Here is a 20,311-nt window from a genome sequence, read left to right as displayed (position 1 = left end):
TGAAACCCTCCACCTGTGCACTGGACCCTCTCCCATCCTCCCTGGTAAAAACCCATAGCACTGCCCTCAAGCCACTGATTACTCCTGTTATCAATCACTCTCTCCAGGCTGGTTTCATCCCCTCCGCTTTAAAAAGAGCCATTATCAAACCACTCCTTAAAAAGCCCACTCTTGACCCAGAGGTCCTTTCAAATTATAGGCCTATTTCCAATTTCCCTTTCATATCTAAAGTGCTTGAGAAAGCAGTGGCCACCTATCTTCAAAACCATCTAAAACTCAACAACCTCTACGAAAAATTCCAATCCGGCTTTTGCTCCGCCCATAGCACAGAAACTGCCCTTGTAAGAGTCACAAATGATCTCCTGATGTCATCTGACGCTGGTTCTCCATCTCTCCTCGTCCTCCTGGACCTATCCGCCGCATTTGACACAGTTGATCACAACATCCTACTAAACAGACTCAACCTTACCATCGGAATCTCTGGCACTGTACTCAGTTGGTTTCAGTCATACCTCACTAACCGGACAGAGTACATCTCCATGGGCCACTCCATCTCAAACCCTCACACAGTCACCTGTGGTGTTCCCCAAGGGTCAGTCTTGGGCCCTATTCTCTTCATCCTTTACCTCATTCCCCTTGGTCAGGTCATCAGTCATCATGTTTTTTCATTCCACTGCTACGCTGATGACATACAGCTCTATGTCAATGTCAAACATGCAACTCCACCCTCTTCATCACAACTAGCCCCGTCCCAACTTACCATCTGTCGGGAGGAGATTAAGGCATGGATGGGGCAAAATTTCCTCCAACTCAATAGCGCCAAAACTGAAGCCATCCTGGTTGGCACTCCTTACCAGATTCAATCATCACCTATACTCAGCATTGACTTCTCTGGCTCCAACATTCCCCTCTCATCTGTAGTCACCAATCTTGGTGTGAAAATGGACCCCCAACTTACCTTTGAATCCCACATAAACCACCTCTGTAAGACTGCCTTCTACCACCTCAGAAATATCTCCAAACTCCGCCCCATTCTCTCCTTCTCAGATGCCGAAAAGCTAGTCCATGCCTTTATCTCTTCCAGACTGGACTACTGCAATGCACTTCTCATTGGGATCCCTAGTAAGAGCCTGCAATACATCCAAAACTCTGCAGCTAGGATCCTGATGAGAGTGCGCAAATACGAGCACATCACCCCTATCCTCCATTCACTCCATTGGCTTCCTGTCTCTGCCCGCATCCAATACAAAGTTTCCCTCCTCACACACCAATGTATCCATGGACATGCCCCCTCCTACCTCAAAGAACTTCTTCTCCCACATAGCGCACCACGCTCCCTCCGCTCCATTCACTCAAACTCTCTCCAGATCCCTAGAACCAGGCTGAGGACAATGGGAGACAGGGCCTTCTGCACTGTTGCACCTAGGCTGTGGAATGCCCTCCCTGACACTCTGAGGGCACCATAGTCCACTGACTGCTTTAAAAGACATTTAAAGACATTTTCTTTTTAATAAAACTTTTAGTCCCACTTTTTAGTAGTTTCTCTTTTTAGACTCTAATTTCTCTTTTTAACCTGTAGCCCTTTGAGATCTTTGGATGTAAAGGGCAATATAAATAAAATGTATTATTATAATATGGCTCTTTTAATAGCTTATCTTATTTCCACTCATATGCATTAAGGGCTAGCTCTGGCTGCACATCTTTTATCAGGCAAACCAGTAAACATATAGGCTAAATAAACGATTGAATTACAGTCAATTGAACATCTACATGGTTAGCGCTGTCGCCTCACAGCAAGAAGGTCCTGGGTTCGAGCCCCGTGGCCGGCGAGGGCCTTTCTGTGTGGAGTTTGCATGTTCTCCCCGTGTCCGTGTGGGTTTCCTCCGGGTGCTCCGGTTTCCCCCACAATCCAAAGACATGCAGGTTAGGTTAACTGGTGACTCTAAATTGACCGTAGGTGTGAATGTGAGTGTGAATGGTTGTCTGTGTCTATGTGTCAGCCCTGTGATGACCTGGCGACTTGTCCAGGGTGTACCCCGCCTTTCGCCCGTAGTCAGCTGGGATAGGCTCCAGCTTGCCTGCGACCCTGTAGAAGGATAAAGCGGCTAGAGATAATGAGATGAGATGAACATCTACATGGTTAGCGCTGTCGCCTCACAGCAAGAAGGTCCAGGTTCGAGCCCCCTGGCCGACGAGGGCCTTTCTGTGCGGAGTTTGCATGTTCTCCCCGTGTCTGCGTGGGTTTCCTCCGGGTGCTCCGGTTTCCCCCACAGTCCAAAGACATGCAGGTTAGGTTAACTGGTGACTCTAAATTGACCGTAGGTGTGAATGTGAGTGTGAATGGTTGTCTATGTGTCGGCACTGTGATGACCTGGCGACTTGTCCAGGGTGTACCCCGCCTTTCGCCCGTAGTCAGCTGGGATAGACTCCAGCTTGCCTGCGACCCTGTAGAACAGGATAAAGCAGCTAGAGATAATGAGATGAGATGAACATCTACAATGCACAGAAAAAAAAAAAAAAGATTTGACCAGGAGTAGGCTACTTCTGATGGCTCAATACTTCGAATGATTTTTTTTTGTTTGCCCCTCACATCAAATCAATGAAATATATAAATCAAACCCACCTCCACAGAGTTGTAGTCCAAGTTGGCGCATCGCAGGGTAACAAGCTCACGGCATCTTGAGTACAACTGTGCAAAGTTTTCCCCCTCTTGAATTTCGACACACCCGTCAAAGATTTTACGTTTCTGTTCGCTGAATATCCTAACAATCACAAACATGCTTTGCAGGATTCCCCTCCACAGCCATGTTTCTTCCACAAGTCTTTATCTAAAGTGAAAGGGGCGATTTGATTGGTTTTCGACGTCACGTGACCTCAACCTGCAGTCGATTGCGATTTTTTTCTTCATTTTCTTCAAGTGGCGATTCCAAGAACCAACTAATCGAATTGGTGTGGCCTTACTTTGACATGTATTTCGTTGCAGACAGTATGAACAAGATATTTCATGTTTTGTTTGCTCAACTTAATTTCATTTGTTAATATGCATCCATTCCTGCGTTTCAGGACTGGAACACATTGCAAAAAAAAAGGGATGGGAGCAGTTTAGGGCTAGTAATGAGGTAAAACAATTAAATAATGATGCGATTTGAAACAAGTGACAACAGATGGGTGTTTCTAGCTGTTGAAAAGACGAGGGGCTTAAATCAAGTTTTCCTGGGTCTTGTATTTTTTAAGGGAGATTGGCATAGATAGATATAACCTTGCCAACGTAAGAATCAGATACCAGAGTGGTCTTTACAACCATGGTGAGCTAAAAAGCATCTCAGAACACGCAACAGTGGGGCAGGGGGAGCGCATCCCCTGGATTTTACAATCTTCAGTTCTCTGATTTTTAGTGAGCCAGTTCAAAAAGAAAAAAGGTCAAGTGTTTCTGGTTATTTGGAAGTTATTGAACTGAATAAGAGAATTCATTTGTTTTTTTAGTATATTCCATTATCCCAGTACTTAACTTGAATACTCAGAATTGCACACTAAATAAGCAGAAAATTGTATGGCAAGCTAAAACACAGACTAGAACAAAAACAGGCGTAATTAAAACACCAAGACCACATTCAGCATAATTTTATGACCAAGCTGCTCGTTTAATACAGCTCACTATCCGATTACAACATCCTCTCGCCATCCACTTTGGGCTCACAGCATTAATTTTACTTGAGCCTTTACTAAAAATCTACCATGTCTTATACCATAAAAATATAACCAAAAACTCAGTGCAAATCAACACAGTCCAAAGTGACCTGTTAATTGTATTTGTTTTATTAAAATATTTAAATACAAAATACCAGAATTCCCATATTCATACACAAGTATGTATAAAGTTATACATATAAATATACCTGTTACAAGATATGGATATTTAATGCTTCAAATGCATTAAGCCAAATAAATGATCTGGTATTAAACAATTTTGAAGATAAACACGTCAAGTTAAATATGTATACACATCTTTTACTTAATACATCAGAAAGAAGGGAGGTGTTCAGTAACTTTCAGGTCCCAAAAAAAAAAGTCTTTCTAACCTGATTTCCTTTTGATAAATGTTGACCAGGAAGGTCAAGATGGCATTCATCATTTTAATAACCATATTTTCACAGGTCCCCCCCCCCCCCCTCCATCTACCTTGTGCCACTAGAAGCTAATACAATTCATAAAGTTGGCAGTGTGTTAGAAAAAAAGGTTATCAAAGAAGATGATTAATAGTTTCGTTTGCATTTAAAATGTCGTTTACATGTCGGAGTCTGCTAAAAGCAGTTAAAATGTGTGTTTTTACTGCAGAACAGTGAGGCTGATTCTATCAGCTAGAAATCAATCAAAGCTACATTCATTTTGACCTACTACAAATAAACAGAACTGTAACATACTGGACTGAAGGGCATTGTGTCTTCAATCACAATACACATAAGTGTAATAAAATTTATTATCAACCTGCTGTGCTTTTATACTTTCCCATGATGCGATCGTCACTTGAAGACAGTGCCGATGGTGACCTAAGCAGGTCCAGTTTATAAAACAATGCATTTCATTCCAGAATTAAGCACAATGGCACAGACACAAAGATAGTAACTAGAGTCATGCATTCATAAACAAGTCACTTCATTAATATCAGTAACTAAGTGCACTCAAAATTCTGCTCAACACTACAGTAAAGACCAGACATGCATGCTTTGCTCCTGCTACGAATAAACATGGTACAAGTAAAATACTGAATTGTTTCCAGTCCAGGAAAACTAAGCAAGGTCAAAGTTTACTTCACTTGAGAATTTGGGATTCTTTAAAAAGAGAGAAAGTTTTACTATGAGAGTCGATATGTATTTTTTTTTTCACAGTAGTGTAAAGAATTATCACCATCATGACCTGAAATGTTAACAAATTACTTCAAAGCTGCATTTCCAGGACTAGGCAATAATGAAAAATGTCAATTCTTAGTTTTTGGCTTCAGTGCTCAAGTCATAAGGAAGCAGCATGAATGACAACTGTTTCAATTTCATTTAAACAAGCGTGCGCGCACACAGTGTACCTTAGCTACGTAAACCAACATCCAAAGCATTCTTAGATATCTTAAAAATTAAAACCAATATCCCCCCCTCTTCACTGTAGTGCTGAACATAACTGCAGACAGAATTGTGACGCATATATGATAATACAGCAGATATTAACCCATCCCCCCAACACACACCACTCCCGTATTACTCATTATCTACTCATGAGTGCTTCCAAAAGCAGTGTAACAGAACCAGAGTAAAAGTACATTCAGCTCTGCTGAGCTCCTATGACGTGTGGATTAAATTGCACTATAATGATGGTGATATCATCTCTGTACATGCGTGCCAGCTCCTCTGGCAAGCTGAGCATCTTGGATAATCTCTCATGATCCACCATGCCAAATTCATTATTGCCTACAGCGTGGCGGATCAGGTGTGTGGCTGCGTTCTGGTCTTGAAATGTGGAGGAGACATGTGCCTTCCTCTCCTGCAGAAGCCCCTGCATTTGGCCGAGCGTAACCCTGTAGCCGCCCACACTGATAGGTTGCTGTTGGCGCACTCCAGTCAGGTGCTCACCCACGATACGCACCACCTCCTGCCGGTGCAGTGTCTCCCACAGTCCATCTGAACCGAGCACCAGGAAGCGGTCTTGTGGCCGAAGGCGATGATACGTCACCTCAGGCTCAGCAGTCAGGTATGGTGGGGTGTGGTAGTTGGGTGGCACAAACTTGGCATGCTCGTTCTCGTGGAGTTGGTCTGGGCCGGACTCGAGCACACGCCGCTGCAGTTCCACGCTCCACTTGAACTTGACATCACCAAATGCACGGAACGGCATGAGGAGACCAAGCAGCCTGTCCTGCCTCACCACTGTCTTGGACTCAGCATGTGGATGCTCAGCACGTACACGTTGAACCTCGGCTTCGTTCTGTGCATTGTGGTCATTGGAAAGGGTCAGCGCCGAGAACGAGCCATCAGGCTCCTGCACACCTAGAACAGCACGGCCATCGCCCGCATTTGCCACATGCAAATCAGCACCGTCAATATGTGCCACGCATGCTGTAGCACCTGAGAAGGCCACACGTAACACCCAGTAGTGCAGGAAGGCATTGGCATCCCCCACCTGTGCCTCCAAAGAGATGTCATTGTCCAGGCGTTTGAAGGCACTTACCAGCACCTCAGCCACCTCAGGCTGTTCTCCGGGTGTGCTTAGGTCCAGCAGCTCTTGCCAGTATGTGCGCAAGCTGTTGAAATAGAGGGGTGACGCTTCACGGCTGAAGTAGTCGTTTGGGTGCTTGTGCCACTGCAGCATAGGCTGAAGAGGCCGGCCGCTCTCCACAGCGCTCTCCAGCTCGGCAAGTGTCTCATGTGGCAGCATGGCCACAGCTATGTAGTAGAAGAGCCTCTCACTCAATGCCTGGGCACAGGCACAGCCTGCATGCCCATCAAAGACACCGTAGAGCATGCCACGTGTCTGCAAGCATGTTGCTGCACTGCGCCGGTCCTCAATAGGTGCATTGGCTGGGAGTTGATTACTATCAAACCCCATGACTGAGCTGAGGTTTTTGCCATCAAATTCGGGCACTTGGAAGCTGTACTCATTGGCCTTCAGGATGCTGTTCACCTGAGGGGGTGTGAGGTAGTATGTGAGCCGCGTAGCTGATGTCCTGTAGCTCCGCAACAGGGGCTGAATTGGACCAGACGTTGCATTTGGTTGATGGATTTGAAAGCAGGTTTGACACAAAATTGATGGCAAAGTACGGCCAAACCCCCTGCCATGGATTACCCGAAACAGCTGGGAGGTTGCCGCCATGAGAATGCAGCCTTACGAAGTGATGTCAATGGACCTGCAGTGAGAAAAGGACGAGTTTATTAAAAAAAAAAAAAACATGTGATAGACCCACCTGTGGCAATCAACATAGCTCTGTAGAAATATTAGCACAGCAAGAAATTTTTTTTTACAAATTTATAAAAAACACCACACCCTAAAATCTGAAAATTGTCAGTCCAATGAATCCTACTTTTTGCTCAACTTTCCCCAATGTCCCCCAGAAGTTAAACTTTCTACCCTGACTGATCTAGTACCATGGCCATTCATCTGTTTTAACAGACTGGAGACCTCCTCTTTTACGACTCGTTTTATCGGCCTTTCAAAAAAAAAAAAAAAAAAAAAAAAAACTTTAAAAGAAACAAATCTGAACTTGCCTCAAAAACGAGACATGAATGATTCTATTTTAATTACTGCTAATTAAACATGAATTTGTACAACATTTAAAATATTTTTCATTCACAGAATGCAATTCAATGCAAGCAGCACTTCTGCCCCTCAAGCACCTTATATTAAAGATAAATAATAAAAGTAGACTAAAGCGCCGTTTGATGTATTCCTAATTTGAGCTTTTGCCTGAATGGTGTTTGTCATGGAATCTTAATTTGTGTTTACATAGGAGTACTTTTGCTGTCCACATATTACCTAAGGAATCCAGAGCAGATTATTTTCTCAACAGGACATTCAAAAGTGTTTTATTCCTCTTATACCACAGCAAATTTGCCAACAATTAAAATTCTGTAATTAAATGACAAGATTACCTCTATATAGTTAATGTTAGTTATGTTATGTTCTCTACAAGTCGTTAGCTGTTCCCCCTCACCAGTCTCTTTTTATTCCCTCCTCCCTCTTGAAGTTAAACACAAACTTAAAAAAACAAACAGCCACACCACAACTTTTATCAAGCAACCCAGAATGAACAAAAACGTTAACTAAATATCTAACAAAAAGTGTTCCATGCTTATGCTTATTTTTCATTGTAAATAACAAAATCACACACTTAAAAGGTAGACTGCCTTTCAGATTTTTCAAAGTTTAGGTCATAAAAAGAATTCTCTGACACCCAATTATTTTTGTTTAGTGGACTGAAAGCCACTGAATTTGAATCACAGACTTCCAATTTTATTAGTTTTTTTTTTAAATAAAAGAAAAAAATTTAGGACCAGATGGCCCTAAATTCTCTGCTATTTTTTCCTGCTTCACCATGACCCAATTCAAGATACTGCATCATGCATCACGTAGTGGGCTTTCCCAGTTTGTGCACGGCATTGTGGGACACAAACTTGAAACAGGAGAGAACAAATGAAACACGAAATACCGACTACAGTAACGGAAAGCAAGACATTATGTTGCGAAGGAAAGGAAACGCAGGACCAAACTAATAAATAATCGGTGGTCAGCGAGCACCTTCATGTGATCAGCTGTCCATTTAGCGACAATGAAGTAACTGTCAGTGCACAGTCAAGGTCAACCTGTAGATGGCAGTAATGCAACACTGGATGCCAGCTGCTGTAAAACCCAAAAGAAGAAGACAGTAAGTAAACCTGCGCATGCACACACGGACTTCCTCTGTCTGCTTGACTGCGCGAAGCGAGCAATTTCATGCACATTATTTGCTCAGGAATCCCCTCAAATTAAATAACTTCCCAGCCACAAAATGGCCTGGTTTTTTTTAATATTACAGAAACAGGGCTCTACATTAACTTTTGAAACTACTTGTCCTGTCGGGCAAGTTGAAAGGAAATTTACTTGTCCGAATGTGAAGTTGACTTGTCCGAAGAAATATTTGAGAAAAAAAAAAAATACCCACAAATAAACTATTTGTAACCCAACAATCTTTACTGCATTTGTTTCCGAATTCACAACATATGCATAATATCTATGAATCAAAAGTAATCAATACTTGATATACTGAGGCAAAAGTTCAAAAATATAATAAAACAGACTGATTGATACCATAATTCACCAATTATTATGCTGAAGTTCAGAAGCAATATATTCAAATAGAGTAGAAATTATGAACATAGAATTTTAAGAACTTCTTATCCAGGCTTCTGGATGATGCCTCTGGTTTACAGCATCACACCGCTTGTGGCTTGTACTCTTGCCATGAGACACTAGAATGTCTCGCCTATATGAAGCTGTACCTTTAAACATGCTGCTCGAGACATCAGCATAAGTACAACCCTGATTCCAAAAAAAAATTGGGACAAAGTATAAATTGTAAATAAAAACGGAATGCAATGATATGGAAGTTTCAAAATTCCATATTTTATTCAGAATAGAACATAGATGACATATCAAATGTTTAAATTATACATTTTCTCAGTTTAAAGAGAAAAATTAGGTGATTTTAAATTTCATGACAACAACACATCTCAAAAAAGTTGGGACAAGGCCATGTTTACCACTGTGAGACATCCCCTTTTCTCTTTACAACAGTCTGTAAACGTCTGGGGACTGAGGAGACAAGTTGCTCAAGTTTAGGGATAGGAATGTTAACCCATTCTTGTCTAATGGCGGATTCTAGTTGCTCAACTGTCTTAGGTCTTTTCTGTTGTATCTTCCGTTTTATGATGCGCCAAATGTTTTCTATGGGTGAAAGATCTGGACTGCAGGCTGGCCAGTTCAGTACCCGGACCCTTCTTCTACACAGCCATGATGCTGTAATTGATGCAGTATGTGGTTTGGCATTGTCATGTTGGAAAATGCAAGGTCTTCCCTGAAAGAGACGTCGTCTGGATGGGAGCATATGTTGCTCTAGAACCTATACCTTTCAGCATTGATGGTGTCTTTCCAGATGTGTAAGCTGCCCATGCCACACACACTAATGCAATCCCATACCATCAGAGATGCAGGCTTCTGAACTGAGCGCTGATAACAACTTGGGTCGTCCTTCTCCTCTTTAGTCCGAATGACACGGCGTCCCTGATTTCCATAAAGAACTTCAAATTTTGATTCTTCTGACCACAGAACAGTTTTCCACTTTGCCACAGTCCATTTTAAACGAGCCTTGGCCCAGAGAAGACGTCTGCGCTTCTGGATCATGTTTAGATACGGCTTCTTCTTTGAACTATAGAGTTTTAGCTGGCAACGGCGGATGGCACGGTGAATTGTGTTCACAGATAATGTTCTCTGGAAATATTCCTGAGCCCATTTTGTGATTTCCAATAAAGAAGCATGTCTGTATGTGATGCAGTGCCGTCTAAGGGCCCGAAGATCACGGGCACCCAGTATGGTTTTCCGGCCTTGACCCTTACACACAGAGATTCTTCCTGATTCTCTGAATCTTTTGATGATATTATGCACTGTAGATGATCATATGTTCAAACTCTTTGCAATTTTACACTGTCGAATTCCTTTCTGATATTGCTCCACTATTTGTCGGCGCAGAATTAGGGGGATTGCTGATCCTCTTCCCATCTTTACTTCTGAGAGCCGCTGCCACTCCAAGATGCTCTTTTTATACCCAGTCATGTTAATGACCTATTGCCAATTGACCTAATGAGTTGCAATTTGGTCCTCCAGCTATTTCTTTTTTGTACCTTTAACTTTTCCAGCCTCTTATTGCCCCCGTCCCAACTTTGAGATGTGTTGCTGTCATGAAATTTCAAAATGAGCCAATATTTGGCATGAAATTTCAAAATGTCTCAGTTTCGACATTTGATATGTTGTCTATGTTCTATTGTGAATATGATATCAGTTTTTGAGATTTGTAAATTATTGCATTCCGTTTTTATTTACAATTTGTACTTTGTCCCAACTTTTTTGGAATCAGGGTTGTAAGACTAAGCAAGTTTTCAAAGAATTGTAGGTTCCTATAGTCAGGCATAATTTATTGGATATCACACTTTATACCACAGTGTTGTTGACTTGTCGAATCGGATTGGACAGGTGGTGTTGATTCTTCTGTAACATAAACTGTAACAATAGCTTGGGCTGCAATTCAAATGAGACGTTTATATTAATGCTCTGGTTCTAATCATGTCTATCGTAACAGTTCCTTCCCAGGGATTTTTACAGAGGATCTACATAATCCAAGACATAGTACGTTTTTCAAGCTAGACGGCCTTTTGATTTCATGAAATTGGTGAAATTTAGTTCCCTCTGAAATGTGGTCATTGTGATATGTTTATTTCTCAGGGCTTGACATTAATGCTTGTCCGGGACAAGTGATACTTTATGTCGGACAAGTTCATCGTCTCAGTTATTTGTCCGATCGGACAAGTGCCAAAATACGCAGATATTCGGGTTACATATCAAATTTATCAGTTTATTCACATGATTTCCGAAGCATCTCACTCGACATATTGTTTTGATGAATTGCCGGATGTTTCTATTCGGAAAGAGCGATGTGCGCATGCACAATATTCCACTTGCGAAACCAGCCAATAGAGATCTTGCAGTCACGTGACCGGAAAGTACACAACCGCCATCTTGTCGGTCAAAAACACCGCTGAATACTGCTGCACTCGTGTACAGAATGGATCAATTTCAACCGACGGACTACACGGCTCATTTTTCTAATGAACAGATAACTAGATACATGTCTAAATAAACGATCTACAGATTTGTGACCCTTATGGCTTACCGGACGGAGTTTTCACGACCGGATTTTGAACTGCCAGCGGAATACCCGGACGTGTATAATTACCTCATTAACTTTCCCTTGCTGTTCAGTGGTGAAGCACTGCGTGCTTATAAATCTCTGGACAGTTATCTTTACAGAAATTCAGGATTTGTCAGCGACTCAGATGTAGCATCTTGTAAACAAGAATCCTCATTGGATGGGTAAGTCACTTAAGTATTGAGTATAGCACTGACCAGCCGATTATAGAATAGAATAAGGTAATTCCAGCTGTAATTCCAAATCGTCTGTCTCGTTTACATGGATCTGGCGTTGGAGAGGTAGAGGCTTAGCAGTGGAGGTTTGAGTGGTTGTTTTCTGAGCTTAGTCAACAGGCCGGCTCTGCAGCCTCGCTTTTGCTTCCGCTCCCGACACCGCCCCCTTCGCTTTGCTTCCGATAACAATCCATGGAGACCCCGCTGGTCTCGCTATCTCGTCCGGAATGTTGTGCATGCGATGGAAATTGCTACAAACCGTCATTTTCTGCTGGAAACCAATGTCCAGTAAGTCCATACGGTTGTAGTGGATATTGAAGTCCGGTACAGACGAACAACACGCAAAAATACACACAAAAAACGTACACAGGTAGGGAGAGCTTGTAGCCACAGCCGTTGTAGTAGAATTGTATATAGTAGGGTTTTCCAGAAGAAAAGGTAGAAATAAAAGCAGAAGTAGAACCAGAAGTAGAAGTGGAAGGCGGAAATATGGCGTTTGACCTACAAGATGGCGTCCGTCACAATCTGGATCGGCTGTGACGTCACATGCAAGTGCTCCATACTACTTCGTGTATTTGAGGTGAAAAGTAAACGGTCGTTTATGATTGGTTTTAATCGTGTCATACACATGGATTTGTTGACATTTCTGTTGGCGGGATCATTATTCAACTGTATATTTACGTTGAGTATGTGGTAATTTCCAAATCTTTGAATTGTTGTTGATGGTGTTCATTATATAGCCGAGCGTGTGCTGGGCTTGGAATGTGCGTCTGCATGCGTATGGATTGACAGGGAGTGAGGTAGGAGTGGGGTGGGGAAAGTTATCTATGAAATACCAAGCTGTCAAATGGCTGCTAATTAGGTTACCGGATGTATTAATTAACTAATTAGTAATGGGAGTTTAGGGATTTGAAACATAGGGCTCTATAATTTAGATACAATTATGGATTATTTTAAATTATTAATCTTTTTTTGACCATTAAATACCATACAGAAGCCACACTGAATAATTAGACAACAATTAATCAGTGGAGGATATATATTCAAAGTTAATAATTTAAAAATGAAAATATATATCATTTTAATTTTCTGGTTTTCAATTTCTCATAAATAAATTAATGATTGATGGAGTCCAATTTTTTTCTGCAGTGAATAGATTTTTGTGTTAAAGTAATTCTGGTGAAATGATTTCTTTATTGAGTATCAAACACTTTTTTGCGATAAGTTTTGGCACTCATTTATTCATATAACCTAGAAAACATAGAAAATGTCCCTCCTGAAGTTTGGCTTCACAAAGAAGTCTAGTGAACCCGAGGCATCTGGTGCTGAAAAGAGGTCTTTTTCCCCAACGTTTGTGTTGATTCTGTCAAATTATGTCCGTGTGGTATGATGTAAACAAACTAATCTGTTGGCTATGTCAAGATCACGTGTTCAAACCATCCAATGAAAATATCGAAAGAAAACGTCAGACATCCCGGAATTTTCCGATTAATTATAAGCACTCTCATTGGCTGCTGATGTTGTCCCCCACCAGACAGACAAAGCCGACTGATTTTAATCGCAAAAGTTTGACCTAGTCTATTATCATTATGGCTTCGATCACAGATTGGTTGACTAAACGTCAACAAACCCACGTGAGTGATGGCACACAAAACCAGACAACGGTCACAATAAATTAATCACAGTGTGATGTCACTGGGATCCATTTAACAAAAGGCGGCTCCGGATTATTCTTTTGTTAAAGGGTCACAGTGACCTCACGCTGCCAAATATGCTCATCATTATTACTCGAAATTATGCTACATCTGACTCTTATTAACAAATTCTCTTCACGAATGTGTTTAAAGTACATAATCTTTCTGCAAACTTAAATGTATGAATTAAGCTTTCTTTTCCTTTAAATATGTTTTAATCTAGTCCATTTAATAAAGTGCCAAAATTTAAACTTTATAATATGCAGTTGCCTTACTTTTCTTTTCACCATACAGACCGACCTTAAGCTGGTAAATAATTTTTTTTCCTTTACCAAATTCTAACAGAAAACGAAAGCGCCCAAAAGGGAAAACCGAACCAAGCCACCATTGTGAATCCTCATTCACAGCTGTAAAAAACAAAAAACAACAAAAAAAAAAACTACATTTTGCCGCCTATGTAGTCCCCTATTTAGACAAAATTGAGTCATTCAGGATTCAGCCATGTTTGTGCTCGGCATTAGCAAGTTACAGGTTTTTAGCTTTCTCCTGAAATGTTTTCTTTTATTTCTTCTTCCTCAGGGTAGTAAAACTCGCTTTCGCTGTGAAGACTGTCATTATCGCTATCCATGATGTAAAATTAATGCTATTATGCTGAGAAATGCTGGCAAAAATGTATAAGATTTTTGATATAAATCTTATTAAAAAAAAATGTTGACAAAAATTGCTACAATGTTGTTTGTTGTTGTGAATGAGCGAGTCGTCAGAGGTCCATACCGTAGGATACAGACCCGCTCACCAGCCAATCAGAGCGCAGGATTTGATGAAAACCACACCACAAAAAAAAAAAAAAAAAATTATGGTAATTGCATCAGAAGCATTCTAAATCATTACAGTTATAGTAATACAGCAACTTATTTTAAGGTGGCAGTTTTTAGGTTCAGATCCCTTTGTGATCAACAGGAGGTCATGATGATCGATTCTCTTCATTGGATTGCATAAGACGAAGCAAACCACTGTTCATATTTTCATGCACATTTTTGTTACAACACTACTTGATCAGAGATAATTAAGTGCAAGGGGTCCCCGTAGATTTTCAATCTATCATATACCTCAGTAATCTATAACAACAGTTTAACTTGCATGTTGAACTTTAAGGTGAAATTTCAAATGTGTATACATTTAGGTCATAAAATCATTGAAACACTGGCAAAACCTCTCAGAGACCCTGAAAATGCACCTGAGAGCATCTATTTTCAAAAAAAATTAGTTTTGCTTTGCACCGTTGGCACTCAATTGTCTATTATCATGGCAGAATTTAGGGCTGTACTTTTTTTCTGGGGAAAACACTGATAACTATTAAACACACGCAAGCTATATTATACACAGTATGGCTGAAATATCTGTTACATAATCTGCTATAAAATATCTTAAAGGTCATGTTGTCAAAGTAGCAGCTATTCAGATATTTTTAGCATTGCTCTCCCAGACCCCTGACATCTTGACCTCGTCTATAATTACTGCTCCACACACATGCAGCATTACATAAAGACACATAATGCTCCCTCGACTGAGTGCTTGTTCTTGCAACCAGGACACACTTTTTAAAAAATACAGGATGTCTGAACAGTCAGGAACCACTGGGAATATGTTGAGCAAAATCAACAGAAACATCATACAGCTGCTAAGAAAATGCAGAGAGCTTAAAGGTGAATAATAAATCCAAAATTAAGTATACAGTGGGGAAAACAAGTATTTGATCCCTTGCTGATTTTGTTGGTTTACCCACTAAGAAAGACTTGATCAGTCTGTAATTTTAATGGTAGGTGTATTCTAACATGTGGAGACAGAATATCAAAAAGAAAATCCAGAAAATAAGTTTTAAATATCTATATTAATTTATTTGTATTTTATTGAGAAAAAGAAGTATTTGATCCCCTAGTAACCATCAAGAGTTCTTGTTAATACAGACAAGTTAGACTCTCCAAATTACCTTGTCACCTAAATTGAAGACACCTGACATCACTAATGACTTGTATAAAAGCCACCTGGCCACAGAATCAATCAGTTTGTCAGACTCCAAACTCTCCAACATGGGAAAGACTAAAGAGCTTTCTGTGGATTTAAGGGAGAAGATTGTCCCTGCATTCATGTGCTCTGGGAAGATGATATTTTCCAGTTGGGAAGTGGTATTTACCAGTGTGTTGTGTTCACATGCTTTTGTTGTGGTTGACAAATTAAAGATGGTGGACCAGATTCAAGTTAGCAATAGTTAGTTAGCTATCGTTAGCAATAGTGTCTGCTCTGGATAGGTAAAAACAAACCATAACAACGCATTTTTAAAGGAAACGGATTTCTAATGTATTATATTACACTTGTTAATGACGCAACATTGCATAGACACCAAAAACTACCCACTAGTACTAGTAAAAAAAAAACTTTAGTAGCGTACAATGCTTAGCATTCAAGTGTCTTGTACCGCTCGCCGCCATGTTGAAAAGGTTAAAGTTCATCTCATCTCGGCAACTCGTGTATCAAAATTTTCTACGAGTTGCCCAGTGGAAAATACCACAAGAGGGGGCGTTCATGTGTGTTTTCCATGTCGGCGTTTGGTATTTACCATAATTCCCATAGCACATGAATGCAGCATGTAGACCTGCACAAGACCGGTATGGGCTACAAAACCATTAGCAAGAAGCTGGGCGTTAAGGTGACAACTGTTGGTGCAATTGTGCGCAAGTACAAGACTCACAACATGATCATCAATCGACCTAGGTCTGGGGCTGCAAACAAGATCTCACCTCATGGGGTTTCCAGGATCATGAGAACGGTGAGAAATAGACCTAATACAACACGGGCAGAGTTAGTGGATTATCTTAAAGCAGCTGGGATCACAGTCACCAAGCAAACAGTTGGTAACACTTTACACCGCAATGGTCTAACATCTTGCAGTGCTTGCAAAGTACCCCTGCTTAAGAAAGCACATGTGCAGGCCCGCCTGAACTTTGCCAATGAACATCTGAATGACTTGGAGAGTGACTAGGAGAAGGTGTTATGGTCAGATGAGACCAAAATTGAGCTCTTTGGCATCAATTCAACCCGTCGTGTCTGGAGGGAGAGACATGCTGCTTATGACCCCAAGAACACCATCCCCACTGTCAAGCATGGAGGTGGTAACATTTATGCTTTGGGGGTGTTTTTCTGCACAGGGCACAAGGCTACTTCACCGTATCAATGGGAGGATGGACGGAGCCATGTACCGTAAAATCCTAAGTGAAAACCTCCTTCCCTCTGCCAGGAAGCTTAAAATGGGTCGTGGATGGGTCTTCCAGCAGGATAATGACCCAAAGCATACAGCCAAGGCAACCAAGGAATGGCTGAAGAAGAAACATATCAAGGTCATGGAGTGGCCCAGCCAGTCTCTGGACCTGAATCCTATAGGAAATCTATGGAGAGAGCTGAAGCTCAGAGTTGCCAAGCGACAGCCACGGAATCTTGATGATTTAGAGGTCATTTGCAAAGAAGAGTGGACCAAAATTCCTCCTAATATGTGCAGAAACCTGGTCATCAACTACAAAAAACGTCTGACCTCTGTGCTTGCTAATAAGGGGTTTGCCACAAAGTACTAAGTCCTTTTGGCAAGAGGGTTCAAATACTTATTTTCCTCAATGAAATGCAAATAAATTAATACAAATTCTTTAAAGTCGATTTCTTGATTTTCTTTGTGATATTCTGTCTCAGCATGTTAGACTACACCTACCATTAATATTACAGACTGATCGAGTCTTTATTAGTGGCCAAACCAACAAAATCAGCAAGGGATCAAATACTTGTTTTCCCCACTGTATATGTAGTTTTACCATATTTTTGTTTTTAATCAAGGTGTGCTTTCCACACGAAAACACCAACAACACTTCATTTGAGCTAAACTAGCTAGTTTGTTAGAAAAGTTAAAATGTAGAAGAATCGAAATTAGTTTTCTGAGCAAGAAAGCGTCCTTAGCACCAACAGCTAGCAAGGTCCTGCTGTATACTTGTGCAAAGACAGCCTTCACAAAAAGACCGCGACCACCCACAGAACCGGGTCGCAGAATCACAGACACAATATTATTTCACATTTATATTTTGGGTTAAGTTTAGTATCAGCCCGAATCCATAACTAATTCTCAAACACCATTCAATCCCAGATAGCTTGTTATGCTAGGTAGCTATCGGCTAACTGGAGCGGCTGTCAGCTACTCCACAGCTGAAGGAGCTCATTGGTGAAATGAAATAAATAAAATAAAAAGCTCACAGTTCTGTTCAGCTTTACTACCGACACCCATAATCCTTACCTCACAAGCCTTTGGGGCTCTATAGCAGAGAAACATATAATTTAAACACCAACCTACCTGAAGCCCGCCACTCCGGGTTTCTCTCACCAAGTTAGCAGCAGCTCCTTGATCAAATCAGAGGGTCTATGCAGACCGGAAGTGGGCGGATCGCAGCGATAGGCGTTTCGGAAATCCAATATAATTGGCTGAACTCTACGTCGGGTTCCTGAAGAAAAACCCTGTTTTATTTGAGCTTATTTTTTTTTAACTTTAAGTTGCTCAATAAACAAATATGAAAAGCATGTGCGTATCGAGCTGTGGGGTGACTTTATGGAACAGACTGGAGACAGAAATAAAACAAAGTGCAAATATAAATCGGTTTAAAAAAAGGTACAAAAAAGAGAAGTATGTTAACGGAGGATGATGAGGGATAATAGAATAGGGTTGATTGTTATATTAGAACTAACTTAGTATATGGTATATATTTATTTATGGGGATAGTTTATATATTCATATTTATAGGGATAGGTATGTACTAGATATTTATTTCTGTAATGATATATTTATATATATATATTTATGAAGTGTAGAAGTGTATATATGGTATATAGTGTATATATATATATATATATATATATATATATATATATATAAATTTTGTAATTATATATTTATATAGATATTTATGAAGTGTATGGTATGTAGTAATGTAGTATATATTTTTGTAATTAAATATTTATATAGATATTTATGAAGTGTATATATATATATATATATATGGTATGTAGTATATATTTATTTTTGTAATTATATATTTATATAGATATTCATGAAGTGTATATATGGTATATATTTTTATAGGTGTATTAATGTAGTTTGGATTTCGGGTTTATATAGATTTATATATAATATATTTATATAGATATTTATGAAAATATATATATATATATTTATATTAGATATTTATGAAGTGTATATATGGTATGTAGTATATATTTTTGTAATTAAATATTTATATAGATATTTATGAAGTGTATATATATATATATATATATCTCATCTCATCTCATTATCTCTAGCCGCTTTATCCTTCTACAGGGTCGCAGGCAAGCTGGAGCCTATCCCAGCTGACTATGGGCGAAAGGCGGGGTACACCCTGGACAAGTCGCCAGGTCATCACAGGGCTGACACATAGACACAGACAACCATTCACACTCACATTCACACCTACGGTCAATTTAGAGTCACCAGTTAACCTAACCTGCATGTCTTTGGACTGTGGGGGAAACCGGAGCACCCGGAGGAAACCCACGCGGACACGGGGAGAACATGCAAACTCCACACAGAAAGGCCCTCGCCGGCCCCGGGGCTCGAACCCAGGACCTTCTTGCTGTGAGGCGACAGCGCTAACCACTACACCACCGTGCCGCCATATATATATATATGGTATGTAGTATATATTTATTTTTGTAATTATATATTTATATAGATATTCATGAAGTGTATATATGGTATATATTTTTATAGGTGTATTAATGTAGTTTGGATTTCGGGGTAGTTAATAAAGGGTGGGAAATTAAAAAAGTATTGTACTTCTTCCCACTCCTTTTTCGAACAATGTGCGGTGTTTTGTAATGTCTTAGCTCTTTATGTTATTTATTTATTTATTTATTTTATTTTATTTTTCGTTTTCTTTCTTTTGTATGTACAAATAGTTACATACATTTTTTATACATGTTCGAAATAAAAATAAATTCATACATTCATAAATTCAAATATGACAGTGTTTTAGAAGTGATCCAGGTAGTTTCTGGAAGCAGCTGAATATAAAACAAGACAGCGTCATCCATATCCCCCACCCTATATACACTATATTGCCAAAAGTATTTGCTCACCCATCCAAATTATCGGAATCAGGTGTTCCAATCACTTTCATGGCCACAGGTGTATAAAATCAAGCACCTAGGCATGCAGGCTGTTTTTACAGTTCGGAGCTGGCCTCTTCCTCTACCAACATGACTGTGCACAAAGCAAGGTCCATAAAGACATGGATGACAGAGTTTGGTGTGGATGAACTTGACTGGCCTGCACAGAGTCCTGACCTCAGCCCGATAGAACACCTTTGGGATGAATTAGAGCGGAGACTGAGAGCCAGGCCTTCTCGTCCAATATCAGTGTGTGACCTCACAAATACGCTTATGGAAGAATGGTCAAAAATTCCCATAAACACACTCCTAAACCTTGTGGACAACTTTCCCAGAAGAGTTGAAGCTGTTCTAGCTGCAAAGGGTGGACCGACATCATATTGAACCCTATGGATTAGGAATGGGATGTCACTTAAGCTCATATGTGAGTCAAGGCAGGTGAGCAAATACTTTTGGCAATATAGTGTACCATCTATCAAGGTATTATTTGTCACATTTTTCAAGTTGTGCTGCAGGAAACCAACCCTACCTTCTTTACACTGACCTCAGCAGCCCATGGCATAAACCCACCAGACCTTTGGTCCAGGTGAGCTAAAAATGAAAATTTCTCACATTTCTTAGTCTCAAAAGGAGCATATACATTACTTAATCAACACATATACCAACTTTCAAGA

General features: G+C 40.3%; 1 protein-coding gene across 2 annotated transcripts; it reads right to left on the bottom strand.

Annotated features, from left to right (window-relative positions):
• Positions 1–3,793: 3,793 nt before the first annotated feature.
• Positions 3,794–17,861, bottom strand: pdp1 (pyruvate dehydrogenase phosphatase catalytic subunit 1). 2 transcript variants are annotated; one of them, XM_060900915.1, is made up of 2 exons: positions 17,791–17,861; positions 3,794–6,886 (listed from the first exon to the last, which is right to left on the bottom strand). In XM_060900915.1, exon 2 carries the CDS (start codon positions 6,850–6,852, stop codon positions 5,311–5,313), a length of 1,542 nt encoding a protein of 513 aa, XP_060756898.1. In that variant the 5' UTR covers positions 6,853–6,886; positions 17,791–17,861; the 3' UTR covers positions 3,794–5,310. The 2 variants fall into 2 exon arrangements, with proteins under 2 accessions (XP_060756898.1, XP_060756899.1); XM_060900916.1 differs by lacking the exon at positions 17,791–17,861 and adding an exon at positions 8,275–8,362.
• Between the last annotated feature and the right edge of the window lie 2,450 nt (positions 17,862–20,311).

Source organism: Neoarius graeffei, chromosome 19 (genome assembly GCF_027579695.1).
Source record: "Neoarius graeffei isolate fNeoGra1 chromosome 19, fNeoGra1.pri, whole genome shotgun sequence".
In the NCBI taxonomy this organism is placed as follows: domain Eukaryota; kingdom Metazoa; phylum Chordata; class Actinopteri; order Siluriformes; family Ariidae; genus Neoarius; species Neoarius graeffei.
This window is presented reverse-complemented; position numbering and strand designations above follow the sequence as displayed.